The sequence below is a fragment of the Pristiophorus japonicus genome, chromosome 8 (genome assembly GCF_044704955.1).
Source record: "Pristiophorus japonicus isolate sPriJap1 chromosome 8, sPriJap1.hap1, whole genome shotgun sequence".
Taxonomy (NCBI): Eukaryota; Metazoa; Chordata; class Chondrichthyes; family Pristiophoridae; genus Pristiophorus; species Pristiophorus japonicus.
Genome location: NC_091984.1, coordinates 200,158,171 through 200,185,366, shown reverse-complemented (window position 1 = coordinate 200,185,366; position 27,196 = coordinate 200,158,171). Strand labels below are relative to the sequence as shown.

The window sequence follows — 27,196 nt, the reverse complement described above, 5'->3', positions numbered from 1 at the left end:
ATCTTTGGTCTAACGTCGGTTTGATCCCAGTTAAATATTACCCTTGACTTAAATGGAGTGTGAAATCGGACAGGGTGCACAGCCAGCGTTGGACCCGATCCAATCAGTTTCCCCGACAGGTGGATTAGGTTAAAATTCCCCTCCATTGATTTTGGACTATTGGTGTATACATGTGATTCATAGGGCTAGAAAGATGATGAAAGTGTTCTCTCTCCCATCCTGGTGAATCCCATGCATTCAAATACTAGTGCATAATCAATAAATACTAAACTAAATCATGAGTGTTAATAATAATATAGATGGCATAGGTTTCAAGTCAGCAATTTTCCACTATTGACTGCACTGCCCATTGTGCAACTTCTGCATTACATCCTGATGCGTGGAATTGAAAAGCTGGTAGGGTTCTACTGCCATGCTGTTTAGCTTTTAAAAAAGAGAAAGACAGTGAGAGCTGCCTCCTGTATGAACTCAGTGCATCACTGGTGAATCAAGACTATGATCTGAAATGGCATTGGAAGTTTTTTTGTTTTGACCTCATCTTTTTTTAATAACTCAGTTCAGGGATTGTCAAGATGGTGGATAATTCTGTATTGAGAAAAGACTGCTTACCTTCTCCAGGGTGTATCTGCGCATACTTCAATGCAACCCAAATGGATTAATAATTGCATTAGCAATAGAAAAATCCATATGGTTCTTTGGTAGGTCATTTTCCTTTCTATTGATAAATTAGGTAAAACGAACTTGTGGCACTTGTCAGTTATATGACTATCTGTAGTAATCACTCTTCTTTTGTTCAACAAACTACTACTGAAATAATTTTAAATCATTTGGAAAAAATGCTGGGTTTAAAGTATGACATTTTATTTTCAAAGGAACATACAATTTACAGGTATTCATATTTTAACACATATGTAGCAAACATACAATGCCTTATCTTCGACACCGATCACTGGAGTTTCAGCCCTGGGAATGGATAGTCTTGTGACTATTAGAAGATCATGCACCATCAGAAAAAATGTACAATAAAAACAAGGTTTTCCATCTATGGTAATACGAAAGGCAAGCTTATCTTATACGAGATCACTGAAGAATCTAGTAAACCTGCATATAAAACCAGCAGAGCCATTGTTATTGTGCATTATACACTATTCTACTGAGACAAAGACAAGCAGACATTTTTCAAACATATTCTGTGCTTTCAACTGAGCAATGGGGAAAAAGGCAAGACCAAGGAATCTACTGTTGTGCTAAAACTTTTTACACTGTTGCCATCGTTTTATCCATTTAACGTTGATATAATGGCAATTTTGGTCTTCACTGATTACTCACCAAGGTCAGTGACCAGTAACCTCAGGCTTACATAGTCACAGTTCTTCCAATAGAAGCTGTGTTTTCCAAACTAGCAGCAGTCTTGCATTATGGTGCTGGTAGGTTGTTCCCAACAAAACAAACTGTATACAACACATAACCGTGTAGTGCAAGTCCATTGCATATTACAAATTATCTCCATAAAAATGTCACATAGCACTGGTACAGCTAAGAAACAAAATAATCTTCATGCCAATGGCTCCAGGCTTGATTTTCAATTGAAAAAAAAAAAATTCATCCATTAAATTCAAATTCATTTAAAAATCTGAAGTAAAAACTACCAATATCTTAATTTCATAAGCCATTATCGTGTTTCCTATCAATAAAAGGATTACTCACACTTCAAGAAATTTGTACCCAAAACAAGTGTTTGCATCGATTGGGGGAAAGTTTAACCTAACGCGATGGTCAGGAAACCCATGAAATCGGGTGCAACACTGGTTATAAACCCTGCCCAATATTCCATTCCATTGCCTTCACCAGAGAGTAAAATCGAGCGGGGTGTAAAGCCAGCATTGCACCCGATCCAGTCAGTTCCAGACTGTTGGGTTCAATTAAAGTTGCCCCCATTATATCTGCACTATTGCCAATCTAGGTTTAAAAGGACATACGATGTTGAGGGAGCATAGAAAAACAGAAATCAAACACAAAACTGAACCAAATGTCTTCCAAGTGACATAGTTACTCTGTTAAATAAAATTTATTCTGCACATATATACACACATAAAACTTTCAGAAGTTCTGAAGTTCAGGAATGTTCTTGTAGAGGTCAAGAGACCCTGGATTTGAGAAGGCGCTCTGCTGCTTCACGTCTTTGCCAGCGATAACCTGCTTCACCGCCACTTCTACCTTCTTTCCACTAATAGTGTACTAGGAAAAAAAATAAGGGGTATGAGTACAATTGGTCCATTTCTTAAATATATGACATGATGGCTCACCAAGTAGTATCAGGTCCTTCATTATCTGTGCAAAATAGGATCCAGTATCAAAGGAGTACCCTCTTGTACTGCAGGTACTGATTTGAGATGATACTTGCACGTAATACAGAGCTGGCAACAGTGTTCAACAGCCAGTTCCACATGACACTGGCTAGGCTAAGCAGAGATCTGCATCATGCACACACACACACACACACACACACGTGCTGCATACAGACATGCACAGGGCTCACCAGGGTAAATCCCAGTTAAAAATGATTAATGTTTGCTCTTGCTGCTGTTTAAACTGTAAAATGAATTTTTAAAAGTTTGTTCTGTACTGATCTGATACAGAAATACCACTATAGTTTTTCCAACATGTTTCATATCATGTTTACTTTCTGTGCTATTTGTTGTGGGTTAGAAGCACACACAACCCTATAGGAAAAATCAAGCACTATCCGATCATCGGATTTAGTATTCCCTTTCCAGTGAAAAGCTCGAGTTTTATAGTCAAACATTTTTTTTTTTATAAACAGAGCGCAGATCATTTCAGTCTACTAAATGTGCAGAGATTTACATATCAAATAAGTGTATAACAAAGCAGAGTACACAACATACGAGATTTCAAATATGAACCTAGGGCCTCATAAAATCAATGGACTGAAATAATGCCATACAAATTGATTGGAGAGAAGACATTTTCTAACTGCTTAACCAATTATAAATACATTACAATAAAGCTAAATGCAGAACAGATTTATTGAACTTATTGCTTCAAGTTACCAGGATGATCAGCACACCTAACCCTAGCAAGCTAAATCTTCTGAAAATGTGGTGGAGGCTAATTCTACAGAGCAATTAGGAACATTGTTTTCAAATCGTAACAATATTGATACAATAATCTGTAAACCAGTGACAAGGATCCAAGGAAATAGTCTCAATCTGGAAAGACTATGGGCCAAAAATTGCAGTCGGAGGCTTCCCGCGGGCGGATACCTCCGACCAAAGTCTTAACAAAAATACCTGGTGGTCCCGGAGGAACGTAGACTTGCGTCCCGAGGCCCAGCTGCGCAGTCCAGTGTAGGGGCCCACGTATTCCAGGAGCGTATCCCGGGATCACGTGGGCCTGGACCACAATCACAATGTAGTATTCTCATTCATAGTAATGAGGGCTCTGAGCTCTCATTACTATCAATGAGAATACCCCTAAAATCAAATGAAACACAAACATAAATTTTTAAAAACTTTAAAAAAAATTAATAGAAATTACATTAAATTAAATGTTCAAGCGGAAAATGTATTTTTTGAAATTAAAATATGTTTTAATAGTGTTAAAAATAAACTTACCTTCATAGACAGGATTTTTAAATATAAAAATAACATTTATTTTTTCTACCTATTAAAACTCTTACGCTGGTAAAAGCGGGCCTTATTCTTGCTTTTACCAGGTGTAAGAATTTGAAGGACATTCGCTGGGCAAGAGTTGGACAAATAGCCCAAATCCCCACCCACAAAGGCCCTTCTCCCGGGGATGCGTTGGAACTGTCAAAAGAAATTGACAGATTGCAAGTGCCAGAGTCAAGTGTATACGCTTTGCATGCCTAAACCCAAAACTTGTGGGGCCTCTATGCGTGTGCACATCGTTTGCGCCTGTAGTGATCGCGATTTTTGGCCCAATAGCTCACTGTGATCACCATTAAATATGATGAATTCCACTCTTATTATTCAAGGAGCATGCAGGTGCACTCAAGGTCAATTGTTTACTCCTAATGTAAATTGAGGAAAATAAATATTGAGCTTATGTCTACTATAAGCCCACCGACTCAGAGTTCTGACGAAAGATCATCGATCTGCAACGTTAACTGTTTGTCTCTCCACAGATGCTGCCTGACTTGCTGTGTATTTCCAGCATTTTCTGATCTTGTTTGATTTCCAGCATCCGCAATATTTGGTTATAATATTTATAATGTTTTGTGAATATTATATATTATGTAACGGTTGTGCTGCTTAAATAATCTTATTTTTCATAAACTGCTAGTTTAACAAAATTTGATCAAAATTCAATAGGAAACATGTACAGACCTTTTATGAAATGAATTCTTCTTTAAGTAAATAAACCATAATATGGAAAAAAAAACTACTTCCAATCATCCCAAACTGCAATGTGACAGTTCCCATCTACAGTCACAAATTTGCAACTTAGCAAATAAAAAACCCCAGTTATTTGAAGAGAAAATGAAAAGCTATGCAACTGGTGCACCGACTTACAGGAATGTCTTTAGTCTCCAGAATAAGGGCAGGCACATGTCTAGCTGATAAAGCCACTCGAATGGCATGTCTTATCCTGTTCACCAGGTCCGCTGTGAAAAGCTGATTGGAGACCATTTTCAAGAAAAGGATGACTCTTTCCTCACCATCCTTGTTGTACTGTGGCACACAGAGGCTGTCCATAACTTCCTCAAAGGCTTCAACTATAGGACAAAATGACACAAGTTTCTTTCAGACAGGGAGGAAAGAAAAACCTGCAATCTCTCAACTGATGGACTTCTTACCTACTACACAACAGATCTGATTAATATTCCAAAAGCCATACAATGTAGCTATTTTGACAGATTTCAATTCCTATGTTAGTGCTGAGAAATGTACTGTGCAAAATCATACTGTAAATACTTAAATGTTTTTGAGCTCCCCCACCCCCCCGCCCCGCCCCTCCCAAGAAAGGGCACTGACTTTGCAAACTTTTTTTTTTAAAGTTTGAAGTACGAGTAGAGTTGCAAAATCATTTTCACCGTAGCTTCAAGTGAGAGAGATGTTAGTTTGTAGTGAGATTGATTCTACTGTGCTGTGTTTGTAAATAAGTAAACTCGCTTTTTCATCAAGAATGCACTTCACAATTTAGCAAATTTTCCACTTACCAAGAGATTACAAGTTCTGGGATTTGGAAAACTCCTCATTTTTGGCCTTTAGTGGCAGTATCAAGCATTTCAATTTCAGGTATTAGATGGGTCAGATAAACAGCAGAGTTCTCCAACAACGTGCCTTAACCCCAAATTCAGGTTGGAATTTCTGCAGAGTTTTCCCAATCTCACTCCGTAACTTCAGTGGACGAGTTTGTCGGAAACCCCAGAAAAAGAGTAAACGGCCATACATGGGCCCAAGTTTTCACACGATAAAAAACGGGCGCCCCTCCGAGCTGGGCGCCCGTTTTTGGCGCCTAAAAAAAAAAAAAATCGCGATTCTGGAGCGTTCTGCAGCTCCTTGTCCGCCTGGCGCGGCGCCCAGGGGGGCGGAGCCTACACTCGCGCCGATTTTGTAAGTGGGAGGGGGCGGGTACTATTTAAATTAGTTTTTTTCCTGCCGGCAACGCTGCGCGTGCGCATTGGAGCGTTCGCGCATGCTCAGTGTGAAAAAAACATTGGCACTCGGCCATTTTTGTAGTTCTTTGTAGCCGTTTAATTTTTGAAAATTTTTTTAATAAAAGCACATTGCCATCAGCACTTGCAGCCTTCTCACTGTCTCCTTCCCCCCCACCCCCCGCGGGAAAGAATGGGCGCCTCCTACCCCCCCGTGGGAAGAACGGGCGCTTCCTCCCCCCCCCGCGGGAAGAACGGGCGCCTCCTTCCCCCCCCCCCCCCCCGCGGGAAGAACGGGCGCCTCCTCCCCCCCCCCCCCCCGCGGGAAGAACGGGCGCCTCCTTCCCTCCCCCCCCCCCCCCCCCGCGGGAAAGAATGGGCGCCTCCTCCCCGCCCAGCGGGAAAGAACGGGCGCCTCCTCTCTTCTTTTCCCTCCCCCCCCCCCACAGGAAGAACAGGCGCCTCCTCCTCTCTCCCCCCCCCCGCGGGAAGAACGGGCGCCTGTTCTCCCCCTCCCCCCCCGCGGGAAGAACGGGCGCCTCCTACCCACGCCCCCGCGGGAAGAACAGGCGCCTCCTCCTTCCCCCCCCCCGCGGGAAAGAACGGGCGCCTTCCTCTCTCCCCTCCCCCCGCGGGAAGAACGGGCGTCTCCTCTCCCCCCCCACCCCGCGGGAAAGAACGGGCGTCTCTCTTTCCCCCCCCCACCCCACTGCGGGAAAGAATGGGCGCCTCCTCCCCCCCCGCGGGAAGAACGGGCGCCTCCTCCTCCCCCCCCCCCGCGGGCAGAACAGGCGCCTACCCCCCCCCCCTCGCGGGAAGAACGGGCGCCTCCTCCTCCCCCCCCCCCGCGGGCAGAACAGGCGCCTACCCCCCCCCCCTCGCGGGAAGAACGGGCGCCTCCTCCTCCCCCCCCCCGTGGGAAGAACGGGCGCCTCAGGCTGACTGCAGCATTCTCCGTGCCTGAAGCACTTTCACACAGGTAGGAAGATGGTTTATTTAATCTTTTCTTTGCTTATAAATGTTTATTCAGGTTGGATTTATTTGTATAATATTTGTAAAAGTATAAATAAGGATTTATTGTAGAATTTAATGACTTCCCTTCCCCCCCCCCCCCCCCGACCTCGTTCTAGACGCCTAATTTGTAACCTGCGCCTGATTTTTTAATGTGTAGAACAGCTTTTTTCAGTTCGACAAAAATCTTCACTTGCTCCATTATAAGTTAGTTTGGAGTACGTTTTCACTGTGGAAACTTTGAAATCAGGCGTCAATGGCCGGACACGCCCCCTTTTGAAGAAAAAATTCTGTTCCAAAGTAGAACTGTTCTACCTGACTAGAACTGCAGAAAAAAAAATGTGGAGAATTGCGATTTCTAAGATAGTCCGTTCTCCACCAGTTGCTCCTAAAAATCAGGCGCAAATCATGTGGAAACTTGGGCCCATAGAATCTACAGCGGAGAAACAGGCCATTCAGCCCAAATGGTCTGTCGGTGTTTATACTCCACGAGACTCCTCCCACTTTAATGACCTCTTCCCATTCTTCCTTCATATACCACAATTCCATTTCCCCTCATGTATGCGGCCTTAACTTGTGTTGCTACTTTTAGCAATTTATGTATCTGTACTCTCAGATCTCTTTGTTCCTGTACTCCATTTAGTTTTGTACCTTTTAAGAAATGAGTAGCATCCTTATTACTCCTACCAAAAATGAACCACCTCACATATCACTATTTATCTATCCACTCTGCAAGCCTGTTTATGTCTTTCTCTATTTTGGTACAGTCCTCCATATTATTCATTAAACTCCCCAATTTCGTATCATCTGCAAATTGTGACAATTCTACTTTCAAATCCTGAGTCCAAATCATCGATCGATAGGTGAACAACAGTGGTCCAACGCAGATCCCTGAAGGACACCATTTCCCACTTACCGTCAGTCTAAGAAACTTCCCTTAACTCCTACCTTCTGTTTTCCATTTTTTAGCCATCTTTCTGCGCCCTGGGCCCTGACTCCACACGGCTTGACCTTTGTCATGAGTCTCTTATGTGGCACCTGATCGAAAGTCTTCTGATCATCCATCTATACCACATCCATTGCAATGCCCTTGTCTACTTCTTCAAAGAATTTAATAACGTTGGTTAAACATGACCTTCCTTTTAGAAAGCCATGCTGACTTTTTTTTTTGAATTGTATTCTCCATCTTTAAATGTTTTGCTAAAAAAGAGATAAAGATTCTGCTATCTTCCCTACCACTTCCATTAAACATTGAAATAAATGGAAATGAAAAATCGGGCGGTTTCTAATAATGAGCAGCCAATCTGCAATGCCGGTTTCATGCCCGGGCGGCAAGTAGAAAATCTACCCCATCACCTTGCCAAGGATTCCTAACTATTTTGCCTGTAGGATGGCCTAACTTGGCTCATGGTAAATAACAAAAAAAAGCACTTTTAAATTGCAGGCTCTGTATTCTGAAGTAGTATTTCAGTACCAAAGATAAAACACTTTACTTTTCAACTCCATTACTTCCAGCCAAGTGTGAAACAGCAGCAATTTGGAACTGAATGATCGAGACTAAAATGGCCATTAGCTTCTGTACAAGAAGCATTTTTCCAAATGCTGTCGTTGAAAAGGAGAAGTTAAAAGAAACAGAATGATAATTACAGAAAAACATTAGATTAGATCACCACACTTTAAACATTACCGATATGGTAGATTTCAGAGCTTCCAAATCTCACTCCATTTGGATTCAAAGTGCCATCACTGTAGAAGGGAGAAATATATTAGAGCAGTTCACCTTCAAAGCAAAATAAAACACAAAATAAAAGCTGCAGCAGTACATTTGGTGAGATGGGGCACAAATTACAAAATGACATCACTAGGATCTATCAGCATAACTGTTTCAGGATCAAGGATCCACTAAAGGCAAGTGTATTATAGATGTGATGGAATCAGGTAAAAATAAAAAGAAATGGTTTATTTTAAAGTGGATCAGGGATTCGGAACCTTCAATCTATTACCTCTGCCAAAAGTTAATCCATGGCAATTTTATTCCCCATTTGTACTCTGACTCAAACAGATTAGTTCATTATCAACTAAACTGAATACACACCCTTAAGGTATATTGCCAAGTGCTGCATTCTCAGCTAACTCATGTACCAGTGAGATGTTGCCAAACTTGCCCAAGTCTGATCCAATCTACATCGTTAAATCAATTTAAGATTTGCATCAGGGCATGTCCAATGCCATAGACGTGTTAAGACCGTCAGACATGCAGTGCAATAACATAAGAGTTGATACCCAACATGTATTTTGAAATATGTTCACATTCCAAGAAACTAACTCGAACAAAAGTTGTTCACCCTGATTGAAGGTTCCTTTCACAAAGCCCAGAATTATATACAATGGCATCAGAGTTCTGATAATCAAGTACAATTATTTGTTCCAATTCTAAATCAATGCCTCACATCTTGGGCTTAAGAATATGCATGACTAATATGTACAAATAATGTGTTACTTGTTACACTAAGAAAATGGCTGGGAAATTAATTGCTTATGTGTGATGTAATTCTGATTCAGGTATGATTATAAACAAACATGCATGAATAAAAAGGTTGTTTAAACCAGATGTTACACGTTATAGGCAGGCAGTGATCATTTCTCCTTGTGATGCTGCATACCATATGTGCTTATGCAAGGATTATTTCCTGACAATTTGATGCGGAGCTTCGTGTAAACAGATGTGAATCTTTTACAATTCTAGACTGTATTGAGAATCAACAAATTGATGAAATGTAATTTTACATTTAGTAACACAAATGTTCTCCAAATCAAGTCAGCAACATGTTTTTTTATTGTATTTCAATCAATTTGTTTGCCAAGTTCAGATAGAATTCTGAAGACCCAGGCATACACAATGGAGGGAGAGGGGGAAAGGTGAACAGGAACATCTGCTGTGCAACTGAACCAATCACATTTATACCAACCGGATATAATCTCACAGCTCAAACAAGCTCCCAGGGCAAGATACAGTACTTTTTACCCTGATGTGCAGTTAAACGAAGGACCTCCTGATGGCCTATACTGAATGGGTTGAAGCAGATGGGCTATAGTTTTGAAAATATATATATTCTTTCACACATTTGTAGCTATAGAATAAATAGGAGCGTAAAATGTTATCCTGATTTACTGGTGCCCATGTCCTCCAAACCTCAAGCCTATTGCAGCATTCATATATTTTGCAGCATTCATATATTTATGGCGGAGAATACCATCCATAAACCCGAGCACAGCAGTCAATGTTTTATAAATTAACGGTCTCCAAGTCACAAAATAAAACTCGTACATTGCAGAAAATGATCTAAAAACTGAGTAGACAGAATTATTTTGCACTTCATGTAATTTTCTTTTTTCAATTAGAGCCAAAAATAATTCAACCGACAGTGAACATCTAAAACGTACACAATTCTATAATCGGTTAAGGACCGTCCTGATAAAATGTCAATTGTTGATGAAGGAACAAAAAAAAACAGAAACACCTTTGCCTAAATTCACATGCAAATTTTGCTCCCTATAATAATTTGATGAAAGCTTTTTCTAATGCAGACACATCGATACAATTTCTCTAAATGTAAGCACTTGAGTTATAGAACAGAAGAAATAGCAGGAGTAGGAGTAGGCTATACGGCCCCTCGAGCCTGCTCCGCCATTTAATACGATCATGGCTGATCCGATCATGGACTCAGCTCCACTATAGTAAGGTCAGAGAGGAAGAAAATCCAAACAATTGATTTTGATTTCTTAAACATACCTTCTGCCGAGCATTACGATTCCTCCGGTCTTTGGGTTTATTTTAGCATAGTCACCATGGACCCAAACACCTAAGTTTGGACATCAATAATAGTTATGACAACGGTAGCTGGTCAAGTATTTTTCATATAATGATCATACAGTTGTGGCAACAAATTATTGCAATGCCTTATCCTCATAGATCTTTTTTGGTTTCAAAAGAATGGTTTCTAAAGAATGTAATGTCGGAAGTTATATGCTTTCATCTTTTTCTGTCTAAACCAATAAAAAAAAAAATCAACCACCCACATCTAGCTATATGCTTGTTTAATAAAATATATAATCACACCTCTGCATAATTTTGAACATGCATCTCTAAATGGTGCTGGATTATGCCAGTGAAGTCTGCATGTGTGATTTAAGAGTTTAGATTTACTGAAAGCATCAATGATGTTTTCTGACAACCCGTGTAGATAACTGCCTGTCAAGGCTGTTAAACCTTGCTTAGGGCAACAGTCTTTGCTGCAAATGACAAAAATGCCACAATATGCCATTTACAAACTTTACTCCTGGTCTCAGCATGATATTTTAAATTGATGACGTTTCAACTAAAAAAGGTGCCAGAACCGTAGTTGTGCGGAGCAGCACTTTCGTACACATCAAATAACACGCTCACAGCCAATAAGTGATTTGTTCACTGGGGCCAGCTGTACATGGCATCATTTATTTGTTAATAAAAATTGAGGTTTATAATAAGAACAACCAACACTTGAAAAGCATCACTGCTCAGTATATGATGATATTGGTCCCATTTGCACCAAGAAAAATAGCACAAAGTATGCATTCCAATCATTATAAATATATATAAAAACAATTGAGAGTGGGAGGGTATTAAATTTATAACTGGCATTTGATACGCATTTTAATCAACAGTGGGAACTGAATTCATATTTAGCAAAGTGCCATCAGACATGCTCGATAAATCCTAAGCACTTGTAATTCTAATAACCCTTCTAATTGGTTACACTATTATAGGCACGGTAATAAGTAGCTGTTTGAGTCTTGAGTAGAAATAGACCAAAAAAGACTGCATTCATTTAGCAAATAAAGTGTTATCATGGGCACTTGCAGCAAAGCTGACTTAGCAACTCGTCAGAGAGACTGCAGAGAAGCAGTCAATAATTGTGGTTATTGGTTGGGCCAAGGGTTGCCTGTGAATGTGACAACAGTTTTGGTCAATAGCAATAGATTGAACATCTGGCTCACCCAAGATAATTTGGTTTACTTACAATGACCTTATAATTTAGCTAAAGAGCCAGCACTGTAAAGCCTCCGAACCATAATCCAAGTTCAAGATTGACCTGGTCTTAATTGTATAAGGCAGCAAGAAAAGTACCAAAATGCTCTAAACCCTGCAGCTATGTGAACCCTCCAAAAATAAGGAAAGAAAAAAAAAACTGCCATTTGTATTGCGCCTTTCATGACCTCAGGACACTCCAAATCGCTTCACAGCCAATTACATGCTTTAGAAGTGTAGTCATTGTTGTCATGTAGAGAAAGGTGAACTGAAAATATTCTGCTCATACCTGGGAATTTCGCAAAGTATGCCTTGTGGTACTTGCTGCCACTTTCATCATTCCAGAACTGTGTAGGCTGACAGGGAATGGGTTTGGTGCACACCAGCTCTCCACTTTCTCCCCACAGAACTTGTCCTGCGAAGAAAATAAAACTCAGTACATTTTTTTTTCCTGTGAAGTTTATTATTCCAACAGTTTTGTGGAGGTTTTCTTAAAGTGGATTGCTCAATACCGCGTGCAAACGTTCATTACCCTCAAGAACAAAAGCAACCAATGATTCTTTAGCATGTCAATCATGTACATATTATTTAAGGTTACAGTGCCCTATAATTACATCCATTTGCTGAAGGTTTAGCAGCATTAAAACAACTCATCTGTGAAAAGATGAATAAAACAATCTAGAGATTGCCAACCAGTCCGAGTTAATAGAGTGGCAAGTATCCATGCCAGTCACGTGAGAGACCGAGATTCAATTCCTCATTGAAACATAACACTTCTTAAAGGGTTTGACAGTGTAGATGCTGGGTTTGATGTCTTCCCTGGCTGAGGAGTCTAGAACTAGGGATCACAGTCTCAGAATAAATGGTCAGACTGAGATGAAGGGAAATGTCATCACTCAAAGGGTTGTGAATCTTTGGAATCTCTGCCCCAGAGAGTTTGGATACTCAGTCGTTGAGTATATTCAAGACAGTGATCGACAGGAAATCAAAGGATATGGGCATAGTGTGGCAAGGTAGAGTTGAGGTAAATCAGTCATGATCTTATTAAATGGAAGTTGGAGGACTTGGGCCTAGAAATGATGAATGTGTGGATAAGGTTGTGGGGCAGCAGTGGAGTAAGGCCAGATGGAGGCGAGTGCTGTCGCAGAGGTGAAAGTTAAGTGTTTTTAGAAACATAGAAACATAGAAAATAGGTGCAGGAGTAGGCCATTCGGCCCTTCGAGCCTGCACCGCCATTCAATAAGATCATGGCTGATCATTCCCTCAGGACCCCTTTCCTACTTTCTCTCCATACAACAAACGAGGATGACTTGATTCCACACCAAATGGGATGAGTTGACAGATGTTTCAGCAACCAGACCGTAACCAGCCCCAGAGTGTCTCGGGATCTAACGTTGGCGTTTGCCCTTGTGTTTGGGGGTCCCATGCTTCCCCCAGCGACACGGGCCGATGGGGAAGCCCACCCGACATAGAGATGGGAGCACGAGGCTCCACACATGGTCGGTCCCACCCATCTCACTGCTAATAGTCGCACTCTCAGTTCCCTGTGGGAACCGCGGAGAGAATATTCAAAGTCAGTTTAACAGAACAGCAAGATTGTGCACGGGCTGATTAAACTTAAGCAAGCAATCAGGGAGGCAGATGATATAGATTAGATGAAATAAACAGTGAAAGAGGAGATATTAAGAGGTTTAGCAGTTTTGAAAGTGGATAAGTCCCCAGGCCCGGATGAAGTGTATCCCAGGCTGTTAAGCGAAGCAAAAGAGGAAATAGCAGAGACTTCGACCATCATTTTCCAATCCTCTATGGGTACAGGTGTGCTGCCAGAGGACTGAAGGATTGCTAATGTGGTACCTTTGTTTAAGAAGGGAGAAAGGGATAGACCGAGTAATTACAGGCCAGTCAGCCTAACCTCAGTGGTGGGAAATTATTGGAAAAAATTCTGAAGGACAGGATAAATCTTCATTTAGAAAGACATGGATTAATCAAGGACAGTCAGCACGGATTTGTTAAGGGAAGGTTGTGTCTGACTAATTTGATTGAATTTTTTGAGGAGGTAACCAGGAGGGTCAATGATGTAGTGTATATGGATTTTAGCAAGGCTTTTGGTAAGGTCCCACATGGCAGACGGGTCATGAAAGTTAAAGCCCATGGGATCCAGGGCAAAGTGGCAAGTTGGATCCAAAATTGGCTCAGAGGCAGGAAACAAAGGGTAATGGTTGATGGGTGTTTTTGTGACTGGAAGGATGTTTCCAGTGGGGTTCCGCAGGGCTCAGTACTTGGTCCCTTGCTTTTTGTGGTATGTTCTTTCGCAGTTCGGGGCTATAGAGCTGGAGCGCTGGGCCCTGGGATATAGTGGGCCACCCCGACCTGCAAGAGAACATCTCCGTAGGTCGGGGCTACAAAAAGAGCTGGAGCATGCCACTGCAGCTTCCAGGGCGAGCTGACCCAAATGTACAACGGCTTCGAGGTGGGCGACTGGGTGACGTCATTAGGACCCAGGTTGCCATTTGGAGCGTGGGCAGGAACATCGGCGAGGCCCTGGTACAGCAGAGCAGTGGGAAGGTCGTGGCAGACTTGCGACGAGCGATTGGGGCAGGAGTAATGAGGGATCGTGGCTGAGATTTGGTGGGTGATCGTGACGGAGGTTTGGTGAATGTTTGGTGCGGAGGGAGATCATGGCGGAGGTGACGCAAGTGTTTTTATGGCGGAATAGCGGTGAGGGATCGTGGCGGAGGTGCGGCGAAGGTTTGTGGTGGAGGAGCGGCAAGAGATTGTGGCGGAAGTGCAGTGAATGAGGGTACAGGGTCCAGAAGAGCCGAGGGCCCAGGGGCAGCACGGGCCTGCCCACACTACGACATGTGTGCGCACTAGGTCTGTGTAGCAGAGCAGGTCTCCAGTCGTCCTGGTTAACCCTTGCCACTGGGTAAAGGCCTAGCTTTGTCAAGCCTGTGTGGTGGCTGGTGTGCAACTGTCACCACATTAAAACAATCCACGCACAGGCATCTTCCACCCCCTCAATTGGAGTTTAGGACTGGAATATCGGGTCCTTCACTGAAACAATTCTACTCATGTGGAAGCAACTCATCCTCGTTCGAGGGACCGCCTATGATGTATGATACATCAATGATCTAGACTTGAATATAGGGAGTATGATTAAGAAGTTTGCAGATGATACTAAAATCGGCTGTGTGGATGATAATGAAGAAGAAAGCTGCGGATTGCAGGAAGATATTAATCAACTGGTCAGAACAGTGGCAAATGAAATATAATCCGGAGAAGTGTGAGGTAATGGATTTGGGGAGGAACAAAGGGACCTTGGACTACATGTCCACAGATCCCTGAAGGTAGCAGGCCAGTTAGATGAGGTGGTTAAGAAGGCATACGGAATGCTTGCCTTTATTAGCTGAGGCATAGAATACAAGAGCAGGAGGTTTATGCTTGAACTGTATAAACCACTGGTTAGGCCACACCTGGAGTACTGTGTGCAGTTCTGGTCACTGCATTACAGGAAGGACATGATTTCACTGGAGAGGGTACAGAGGAGATTTACGAGGATGCTGTCAGGAGTGGAGAATCTTAGCTATGAGGACAGATTGGAAAGACTGGGTTTGTTTTCCTTGAACCAGAGGAGGCTGAGGGGAGACCTTATTGAAGTGTATAAAATTATGAGGGGCCTAGATATAGCGGATAAAAAAGGGCAGATGGGTCAACAAGGGGGCATAAATTTAAAGTAATTGGTGGAAGGTTTAGAGGGGATTTGAGGGAAAATTTCTTCACAGAGGATGGTGGGGGTCTGGAACTCACTACCTGAAAGGGTGGTGGAGGCAGAAACCCTCACCACATTTAAAAAGTACTTGGATGTACACGTGGAGTGCTGTAACCTGCAGGGTTACGGACCTAGAGCTGGAAAGTGGGATTAGGCTGGATAGCCTCTTGTTGGGCGCATGGACAGAATGGGCCAAAATGGCCTCTTTCCGTGCTGTAAATTTCTATGATTCTAAGATTGCAAGCATCCAGAGGTTTGGCAATGACCAAAAATTATGTCTTTGGTTTTCCCACTATTCAACCGGAGGAAATTCAGGCTCATTCACTACCATGTCAGACAGGTGGCTTGACAGCATGGAAAGGGTGGGGAGATAAAGATAGGCGTTGTCAGCATAAGTATGGAAGCTAATCCATCATCTGCACTATGAAAGGCATCATGGAGATATGAAAGAGAAGGGGGCTGGAGATAGATCCTTGAATAAATCTGGAGATGACCAGATTGCAAGATTGGCCTATATGGAGATGTGGAAGCTCGATCTTCCATCTCAGATCTCCCCAGCCCCCATCTTTATTCTAGGAACATAAAATCTACTGCAGCTGTATCTCAATCTCAACATTCTGATATCAGTCCAAAAGTCGGCAAAGGACACCAGAAAATTTCACATAGCACTTCTGGCTGTGGAACTCTATATTCAAAACTAAATTGTTGTCTGGAACTGTGTGGCTTTTTACATGGAAGCCTGGGTTCAGCCAATGTTACTGAAGTAGGCATTCTGCTACGAGAAATGCGAGATGTCCCATTTGTGTCCTTGTGCAATTTGTTGAAATCTTTCTATCGTCCCAGCAGCCATCAGTGTCAAATTCAGGAGAAATCCATTCTGATGACCCTTCCCTCTGACTAGATTGTTATGCCACTGGTCATATTGTCTACAGACTCAACTATTTCACCATCTTAACTGATACTTGTGCGTATACAGGGTACTAACATTGTGAAAGGAACAAATGCTGGGAACAAAAATTAGAATAGATCATAAAACAAGAGCTAGGTTATTGCACTGACTTTTGTCGTTCCAGATTTCCACAGCCATCCCCAGGTTCCTCGCTTGTATCTCTCCTCTGTAGACTGGGATGGTAAAGTTCTGGCCCATGAAACAGGAAATGATGTCTGTACCACCTGGAGAAAACGGAACAAATAATGAATCAGCCTTGAGCCTCCGAGGGTCACAATAATTATAACAACTCAAACCAGTTTCCTTGAGATAGCAATTGAGCAAATGTACAATGTCTTACTTCTCAATCACAGCCTTCAGTCCATGCTGCCTGTCCACACAAACAAAATACTGAAAATACTCTGAATCACTCATCATACTTATAGGAAATGGTCACAAACAGTCAGTGTTCAATTTTCTACCACCAGCTATATTATAAATCTCACATGCTGCATATTTAAACAGAAAATGTATTAGACAATTCTACTTCACATTTGACTGTATACACAAGTGTACTTGGTACAAACATTAACAAGGATTCCATTGCTGTAAACCACCTAAAGTTATTGTATGCAAATTGCATCTGACTGTTTAAAGTGGAAAATACAATTGAGATGAAATTCAAACAGCTTTGAATCTGAATTGTAATAAAATTCTCTGATGTTTATTTAGGAAATCGCTTTTCTTCAGCCCAATTCCAAATGTATCTTCCACCAATAATCTACATATGCTCTCGAGTTCCATCCTGTTTTTTGATTAGCCTTATTGATCTCCGGATTAGGCTTCAGCATCGCCAGCTGAAGGAATCGGGTGGGGAAAAAATCATCAGGATTAGCTGTCCAGTGGCTCTGGGTATACTTGTGGGCGTTGTGTATGAACAGCATCAGGCCTTGGTGGCCTCCATGGTTAAATTATACACCAATCCTTATTATTGAAGATCCTCATTAAGATTGTTCTTTTAAGCATAGTCTCTGAGGCCATCTTCTACCTATGGAACCCTAGCCCAAAAACACAGTTCGCCACCTTTAGGAAAGAAGATGTAAAATGCAAGAAATATAACATTAACCAAAAAGATACAAAATAACTCAGTGGACAGGCACTGTCCCTGTATGGATAGGCTCGAATACATAAACTAGAGGTGATCCAAAACTCGGCTGCCCATGTCCTAACTCGCACCAAGTCCCGCTCACCCATCGCCCCTGTGCTCGCTGACCTACATTGGATTCCGGTTAAGCAATGCCTTGATTTTAAAATTCTCATCCTCGTTTTCAAATTTCTCCATGGCCTCACCTCTCCCTGGGGACAAGTTTCAGCCTGAGTTGCTCCTGTTTTTTTGGAGCAACTAGTTTAGAATGGAGTATCTTAGAAATCTGAATTCTCGGCATTTAGTTTGCTCCAGTTCTAGTCAGTTCGAACAGTTTCACTTTGGAACAGAATTTTGTTTTCAAAAGGGGGCGTGTCCAGCCACTTACGCCCGTTTTCAAAGTTTAGGCAGTGAAAACTTACTCCAAACTAACTTAGAATGGAGTAAGTGAAGATTTTTGTACGTTCGAAAAAATCTTGTCTACACTTTAGAAAATCAGACATAGGTTACAAATTAGGCGTAGGGAATGGGGGAGGGGGGTTTTAAAGGGAAGTTTACAAACATTAAACACTTCAGTTTTACAAATAAAGAGCCATCATCAATAATAAATGATAAATAAATCAATAAATCAACCAATAAATCAATCAAAAAAAATTAATTAAAAAAAATTTAAAAATCAATAAAATAAAACATTTTCTACTTACCGACTGCAGCACCGGGAGTCCTCCAACAGCGTGCTGGGACGCCCCCCCTCCCAGTGTGTCTCTGTCAGTGTCTCTTACTCTCTGTGGGGGGGGGGGGGGGGGAAAGAGAGAGAGGAGGGGGTGGGGGGGGGGGGAAGAGAAAGAGAGGAGGGGGTGGGGGGAGGAAGAGAGAGAGGAGGGGGTGGGGGGGGGGGAGAAGAGAGAGGAGGGGGGTGGGAGAGAGAGAGAGAGAGAGAGAGAGAGAGAGAGAGAGAGAGAGAGAGTCGCAGAGGTCCCGGCGGGGGGGGGGGGGGGGGGGGGGGGGGGGGGAGGAGAGAGTCGCGGAGGTCCAACGGGGGGGGGGCGGGTCGGGTGGTATGAGTCTTATCCACGCAGCCCCAGTGAGGCCATTCGGCCAGGGCTAGGGGCTGCATGCTTCGAGCCCCTCCCACAGTTTTGGCTGCCTGGAGCTACTGCACATGCGCGCCCACTGTTGCGCGCATGTGCAGAGGTCCCGGCACTGTTCTCAGCGCAGGGACCTGGCTCCGCCCCCCACAGCTCGTGCTGCACCGCGCCCAGCTCCAGAGGACCTGCAGGGAGCCGGAGAATAGGTGAGATTTTTTTTTAGGCACACTTTGTGGCGCGAAAAACGGGCGGCGCAGCCCGAAACTTGGGCCCCTTATCTCTAATCTCCTCCAGCCCCACAAACCACCACCACCCCCCCCTCCCAAAGATATCTGCGCTCCTCTAATTCTGCTCTTCTGAGCATCCCTGACTGTAATCGCTCAACCATTGGTGGCCGTGCCTTCTGTTGCCTGGGCCCAAAGCTCTGGAACTCCCTGCCTAAACCGCTCCGCCTCTCTTTCCTCCTTCAAGACGTGCCTTAAAACATACTTCTTTGACCAAGCTTTTGGGCACCGGCGCTAATTTCTACTTGTGCAGCTCGGTGTCAAATTTTTTAAGCGCATAATACTCCTGTGAAGCGCCTTGGGATGTTTCACTACTTTAAAGGTGCTATATAAATACAAGATGTTGTTGATGAATGTTCCTTTATTCAAAACTTCTCAGACACATTTAAGTAAAGATATTACTTTAGATATAATCTGTGCAGCATCAAGAAAGTGAAACTTTACAATGGTAATCAATGCAACTATCTCTTGCCCTTTTAATTAAATAAACCACAATGGTGAGCACTTTCAATGTTCGTAGACATAGAAACATCTGGTACTATATGCACAAGGGCATAGTGGTACCCAACTGCAGCGATTATGCCGAAGTCACCATCCTTCCCCTTCGACACATTTTACGAGGCAAGTTGATAGGCTCCATGGGAGGGTAAAAAAAATATTTAAACATCTCAAGGCTACATGTGAGCATTATAAATTTTGCAACCAAGTCATTACCCTCAACAGAAACATCTACCACATGCATAACAATGTCTACAAACCGAACATTAGAGCGGAGAAACGGCTGTTGGAAATTAACATATTGTTTTGAAGAAATGAACTTGCCCAAACATATTATAGGTAATAGTCTACAGTGAACATGTAAATGAATTTTCTCAAAGTGATCAGCCAATTGGATTTCCTGCATTTTTATATCTTTTGGGAGTAAGCCTTCATGCTGTTATTTATTATCAGTCAAAATCTATGACTTCCTACTCTGCTCAGCCAAACAAATAAAATATTTCAGCATATTACAATTTAGGTTTTATGTTCATTCTGTCCTTCACAATTTTAAATCTTATTGTGGAGCAGAGGAAGATCGAAGGATGCTGTAATCAAGGAAACCGTTGAACTATCCATCACTGCAAGAACAAATCAAATGCTCTGCTACACACCACAAGGTAAAGTTAAGCAAATAAATAATCAGCTGTGGTCTGATTTGGCCAGGCTATTAGTTTGCAGTGTGACACAGCTACTCAAATATTTGTATTGACAGAAAATGGCATCACATTTTAATAAGGTACAATTTATTTTGCATTAGAAATGGGACCGACGAGTTTTCCCACCAGCTGTGTGCTATGGAGGTCTCATTTGGACTGCACATTGACGCCCAGGGTTGATGCAGCACCACAACATATAGAACTGCCGCTATCAGCAGCAGCAATGGTATTATTACATCTCTGTGGAATCTACTTAATTAATCTCCTTGACTCCCAAGTAGGTTTCTGAAATATTGTGCAGCGCAAACCAACCAATTGTGAAAATAGTACCAGACAGCAATTTCCAGGGTCATGAAAATGATCACAGCATAGCCAATGTAGCTTGTCTTCAATGCTCCATCAGATTAATTATATTCTGCATACCACAATAAAAAAGGCAAATTAATTTGCCCCCTACATCTAAGTAACCATTGAAATGACTGAACACCCATCTCCTAATAAGGAAAAAAAGAGCCTTGAAGAAATTTTGTATACTGCAGTCCGTGGGGAAACTAATTGTTCTGAGGTAACAAAACGATTGCAAATATGATTAACACAAATTATAAAAACAAATGCAGGCATGCCAAAAAAAACAACCATTTATCAGTGTATTGAAAATGCATTAATTACCCCACAAAGGAATTCATTACCTCACATACCCTGGAAAGGCCTTGCTTCTATACAGTAACTCAAGCAACCCATTCCAAATCGCCTACATGAGTAATTTAATTTGCCTCAGAAAATCGCATAAAGCAATGCTCCAGTACTGTTAGCTGCTTTGCATTCATTTAATTATAGAACATTGTCAAGTAATATCATAAATCATTTAAGACTGAAAAAAAGCATTGATTTAGTAGTGTAATTTACTACCCTGAATTTATAGGGACCAACCTATTACCAGGAGGTGGAGATCAGCCATGACAGAAGGTGATTAAAGCCAACAGCAGAAAATGAAATGAGTTTTTAGGAGATTTAGCCATGTACCAGTTGATTCATCTTGTAGCTTTGAGGAGCCTGGCTTGTCTGAGCTGTTAAGTAAGCTCTTATAACTGACAAAAGATTTTATTTTGTTCAGTTTAAATCCCTCACCCCTCACTTTGTCCATCCTTACCATGTCCCGACTTCTGATTGTAAAGATGAACTGGACTTGGATTCTTCTGCAAATTTTCAGTTCAGGGCTCAACAGGGTCAGGCGGGGGACACTATTTTGTAGGAGTGGTGAAACAGTCCATTTTGCAGCCTTGTCAAAATTCACAAAGCCCATCCCATATATCTTGGCTGATTAGATTGCTAGCCACAGAGGGAATTATACTATGACCCACATTTCGGTGACACGTGAATCTTTCACTCCTTTTCATTGACAAATCAGTACTGCAGTTGGGCAATGCAGCGGACTTAATCATGCCTTGCTCAGAGTGTTAAATGAACATTCTCAGTTCCTGCAACAAAACACCAACTTTTACCCTATGCTATGGATGATGAAGTTCATTTTCTCTGCAACACCGCTTTGTAAAGTGTAATCAGTGAACTGTAATAGTAGAAAACTGGTCAACATTTTTTGCACTCCATTGCTTTGGCTCAGGAACAGTAAACATAAAGTTGAATTGGGCAGATAAAACATTAGGTTATAGAGAAGAGTAGGCAGTCTTTATGACTGAGTGGATATGGGGTCAGAAATTCAGATCAATTTCGGAGGTTGCAAGTAATGTGGTTCGGCCTGTGACAGTGACCAGGGAGGAGGGAGGAGGATGGAGTTAGTGGTGAGGCTACTGAGTTTTGCCGGCATGGGAGGGAGGGTGAAGACGATGATTTCCCAATACTTAGCTGGAGCAAATTGCAGCTTATCCAAAGCTAGATGTCATTGGCCCCACAGAATGCCATTTGTGACAGCTTCTGTTTCTTAAACGAGTCCAATGTCTTGACAGCTGTCATCTTTCCTGGCAATCCATTTCGGCTTTTGGTCTCTTTGTGTAAAGATACATTTCCTGAAATCAGCTCTGAAATTGTCTGGCACAACCTTGAACCCATGCGCCTCTCACTGCTGCCCTGGCCATTCTGAAAGCATTGTTTCTGGCTCAGTTTCACTAACCCATCACATATCCTGTATATCTCCATAAAATGAGATGGATCTTTGAGGCTGATGTGCTGAGCTTCTTTCGTACATTGCCAATCACCTTCTTGCTCTCTTCTGCACTGCCTTTAGGCCTTGGGTAGCCCTCTAATGTTGTGGGAAGGAGATGTCTGCAGGACTCCCAGTGTTGCCTGATCGCAGCACTATAAACTTTCAGCACGGTCTCTGGTAAATTGAGTCAATTGGATTTGGCAACATAACCATTCCTGTTTGTGGCCTTGCACTGTTTGGGCATGATGAGCAGCAAGTCCATCAACTGCCCTATGTGTCTCAGCTTCCTCTTGGCAAGCTCAGTATGATCCATTAGAGAACAAAAGTCTATTTAATTTCCACTGGGTTGGTCAATAGCAAATAGCAGTATGTACTGCATTGTGTGTTGTCTGTATTGAACTACATTTGCTATTGACCAACCCAGCTGCAAGCCCGTTATGAGATCTTGGTTGTCTCCTCTGAGTGCGCATCCTCTCACATCGAGCTTCCTGTGATCTGCGAATTAAACTACCTTGCAATGAGATGTCAGGTCACTTACATATGCCAGGAGCAGGAAGAATTCCAGGAAGACTTTTGGTTTACTCCACTTATCAACTCCTTCCACACTGGCTATTGCAACCTAGCTACCCTTTGCTTGCTTCCCTTCAGTGAGTTACTAATCCATGTCAATGGGTTACCTTGATACCCTTGATGACCTTAGTACGCAAAGGAGTCATTTGTTGGCATTTTATGAGAGACCTTTCAGAAGACTAGGTATAATGTCATGTAGCTTTTCCTCATCAATTTGGGACATTGCCTTCTGAAAATAAAATTCAACGATTTATGCACTCATACCCCCAAACCTCTCTGTTCGTGCACCTCCCTTTAGGATTGTACCATTTAGTTTATATGTCCTCCCCTTATTCTTTCCACCAAAATGCATCACTTCACACTTTTTTGTGTTAAGCTTCATCTGCCACGTGTTCGCCCATTTCACCAGCCTGTTTATGTCTTCCTGAAGTCTATTACTCTCCTCCTCACTGTTCACAATACTTCCAAGTTTTGTGTCATCTGTAAACTTTGAAATTGTGCCCTGTACACCAACGTCCAAGTCATTAATATATATCACGAAAAACAGTGATCCGAGAACCGACCCCTGGGAAACACCACTGTATACCTTCCATCAGTCCGATAAACAACTGTTCACCATTATTCTGTTTCCTGTCGCTTAGCCAATTCCGTATCCATGCTGCCACTGTCCCTTTTAATCCATAGGCTTTAATTTTTCTGGTAAGCCTATCATGGGGCACTTTGTCGAAAACCTTTTGGAAATCCATCTACACTACGTCAACCGCATTACCCTCATCAACCTTCTCTGTTAACTCATCAAAAAACTTGATCAAGCTGGTTAAACATGATTTGCCTTTAATGAATCCCTGCTGGCTTTCTTTAATTAATCCACACATATCCAAGTGACTGTTAATTTTGTCACTGATTACTGCTTCTAAAAGCTTCCCCACTTGAGGTTAAATTGACTGGCTTGTAGTTGCTGGGTTTATCTTTACTCCTTTTTTTGAACATGGTGTAACATTCTCCAGTCCTCTGGCACCAACCCCGTATCTGTGGAGGAATGGAATATTATGGCCAGTACTCCGCAATTTCCGCCCTCAATTCCCATCTGCTCCTGGTGATTTATCTACTTTTAAGTACAACCAAACTTTCTAATACCTCCTCTTTATCAATTTTTATCCTATCATGTGTCTCCACTACCTATGTCTATGGCAGCAACCTCTTCCTTGGTGAAGACAGATGCAAAGTACTCATTTAGTACCTTAGCCATACCCTCTGCCTCCATGCATAGATCTCCTTTTTGGTGCCCAATCACCTCCACCCCTCCTCTTACTGTTTATACGCCTACCAAATACTTTTGGATTATCTTTTATGTTAGCTGTCATTCTATTCACATACCCTTTTATTTTCTTTTTCACTTCTTCTCTGATTTATACATAGCCTGATTCTCAGATGTATTTACAACCTGACATCTGTCATGCGTGCTCTTTTTCTGCTTCATCATATTCCCTATATGTTTCATCATCCAGTGAGCTCTGACTTTAGTTGCCCTACCTTTCCCCCTCGTGGAAATGTACCTCGACTGTACCCAAAGCTATTTCCTCTTTAAAGGCAGCCCATTGTTCCACAACAGTTTTGCCTGCTAGTTTACCCAGGCCAGATAGATTCTCATCCGACTGCAATTGGCCTCCCCCCGCCCCCCCACCCCACTTAAACATTTTTACACTAGATTGCTCCCTGTCCTTTTCCAAAGCTACTCTAAACCTCATCATACTATGATCACTGTTCCCTAAATGTTCACCAACTGACACTTGCTCCACTTGACCTACCTCATTCCCCAGAACCAGATCCAGCTATCCCTCCTCCCTCGTCGAGCCGGAAACATATTGATCAAGAAAGTTCTCCTGAACACACTTCAAAAATTCTTCGCCGTCTCTGCCCTTTACACTATTACGATCCCAGTCTCTATTAGGTATTGACGTCCCCCTTTATTACTACTCTATAGTTCTTGCACTTGTAATTTCTCTGCAAATTTATTCCTCCATATCTTTCCCACTATTTGGTGGTCTATAGAATACACCTATTGTGTAATGGCACCTCTATTATTTCTTAGTTCTAGCCATATAGATTCTGTACTGGACCCCTCCAGGACATCCTCCCTCTCCAGCACTGTAACATTCTCCTTAGCCAATACTGCCACACCACCTCCTATCTTTCCTTTCCTATCTTTCCTGAACACTTTATAACCAAGAATATTTAATACCCAATCCTGCTCTTTTTTGAGCCCAGGTCTCAGTTAATGCCACAATATTTGTTGTACTTTGAGGTGTAGATACTTATGAAGTGCAGATACTGTTGTAATGTCGGGAAATGTTGGCAGTCAATTTGTGCACGGCAAGGTGCACAAACACAATGAGATAATGGCTAAGATAATCTCATGCTGGTTGAAGGATAAATATTGGCCTGGACATCGGGTGAAGTCCGCTTCTCTTCAAATAGTGCCATGGAATCTCTTGCATCTACCCAAGAGGGCCTCAGTTTAGCATCTCATCTGAAAAAGTGCAGCTCCGACAGTGCAGCCGCCCCCCAGTATTACCCAGGCTGTGTGCTCAGGTCTCTAGTGTGAGACTTAACCCACAACCTTCTGATTCCAACACGAGAGTGCTTTCATAGAGTGAAGACTGACAATATAGATTTTGTTTTGTTTTGATTTTATTAGTTTTCTTATTATTAAGGTGAGACTAATTGGAGTATAACTGCTATGTAAGAGAGGACCATTTTTGAATGTGTTCACTACGTTTGCCTGGTTTTGGTCTGTAAGAACCTCAGTCAAAATGATTATCAGTGCTTTATAAATCTCCTCCTTTTGTATTTCTACATACCCTATAGTATCGTGCTTCTATTCCAGGAGATTTATTGGATTTCAGTTTATCTCAAACCGCTGTACACTGATGCCAAAGCCAGCACACACGATGACGGTCGTTATATTGTTAGCATCCTCCCCATTTAAATAAAAAAACTTCATAGAAATTGTCATTTAGTCCATTAAATGAGCTATTCATCATCCTTGTGTCGAACTCTATATAGGCCCTTTGGGGGTTTTTATCTTTCTCTGGCTGTTATGTTGGAAGCACGTTGTACTTTAGCAGCCAAAGTATATTCTTTTCTCGTTTTTCCCTCCGGATCCCCAACTTCTCTCTTGACCTGCTTTGTATAATCTTGTGCTCAGCCCACTGGTCAGCCTCTATTTTTATTTACTTTGCCTTTGCTGCACTTCAATATGCAATGGTTCTGAATATGCATGACTATTTATCCTCAACATTTCAAGGTTTGCGCCAACTAGTAATGTAGCTATCCAATTCATGCAAACTATAAATCTGCCAGCATCTGAAGAGGGAGAAGACTGGCTAACATTTCGGGTGTAGGCACTTTGTCAGAACTCGAAGGTAAGCGAGTTCTTAATCTGGTGAAGGGTCTGCATCTGAAATCATTCTTTTCTCTTTTTATGTGCTGATGACTACCCCGCACTGCGCTCTTCCACCCACCCACCACGGCTTCTGTCCCACTCACCCACCCACCACGCTCTTCTGTCCCACTCACCCACCCACCCACCACGCTCTTCTGTCCCACTCACCCACCCACCACGGCTTCTGTCCCACTCACCCACCCACCACGCTCTTCTGTCCCACTCACCCACCCACCACGGCTTCTGCCCCACTCACCCACCCACCACTGCTTCTGCCCCACTCACCCACCCACCACTGCTTCTGCCCCACTCACCCACCCACCCACCACGCTCTTCTGTCCCACTCACCCACCCACCACGGCTTCTGCCCCACTCACCCACCCACCACGGCTTCTGTCCCACCCACCCACCCACCACGCTCTTCTGTCCCACTCACCCACCCACCACGCTCTTCTGTCCCACTCACCCACCCACCACGCTCTTCTGCCCCACTCTGCTCTTTCGGGCTAATACAACTATCTCTGGCTGATCTTTCGTACTTCTGAGCCATATTTGTTTCAATACCTCAGTCTTCGCCTTTCCATTTGAGAAGAGGCTCAGGATGCTGGAGTCCATAGTTCCATATATTTTATCTGCTTGGAATTCCCTCTCCCGACAGTGTTTAAAGAGTTAATTGAAAATAAAAGATTATGGGTATTCATCCAAGAAAAAATAACCTCAAATTTTACAAAGGGATCCAAGTAGGATAGGTTTCCGAAACACTCAGATTTGTCATATCCTTTAGGAAAAGAATTCACTTAATTGTCTCTGCTTTACCATCTATTCACAGCTGCAGCCCCTTCCCCATCCACTCATATAAATTAATAAATAGGACATCCACCGCAAACAGAT

General features: G+C 42.5%; 1 protein-coding gene across 1 annotated transcript in view; it reads right to left on the bottom strand.

Moving 5' to 3' along the window:
• Window positions 1-844: 844 nt before the first annotated feature.
• aacs (acetoacetyl-CoA synthetase) overlaps window positions 845-27,196 on the bottom strand; it is a 101,229-nt gene continuing 74,877 nt past the window's right edge. The window contains exons 9-14 of the mRNA XM_070888329.1: window positions 16,549-16,662; window positions 12,010-12,135; window positions 10,446-10,515; window positions 8,340-8,398; window positions 4,557-4,759; window positions 845-2,238 (exon numbers count right to left, since the gene is read on the bottom strand). Coding sequence (XP_070744430.1) covers window positions 2,101-2,238; window positions 4,557-4,759; window positions 8,340-8,398; window positions 10,446-10,515; window positions 12,010-12,135; window positions 16,549-16,662 — 710 coding nt within the window. The 3' untranslated portion in view covers window positions 845-2,100. The remainder of the gene's footprint in view (window positions 2,239-4,556; window positions 4,760-8,339; window positions 8,399-10,445; window positions 10,516-12,009; window positions 12,136-16,548; window positions 16,663-27,196) is intronic.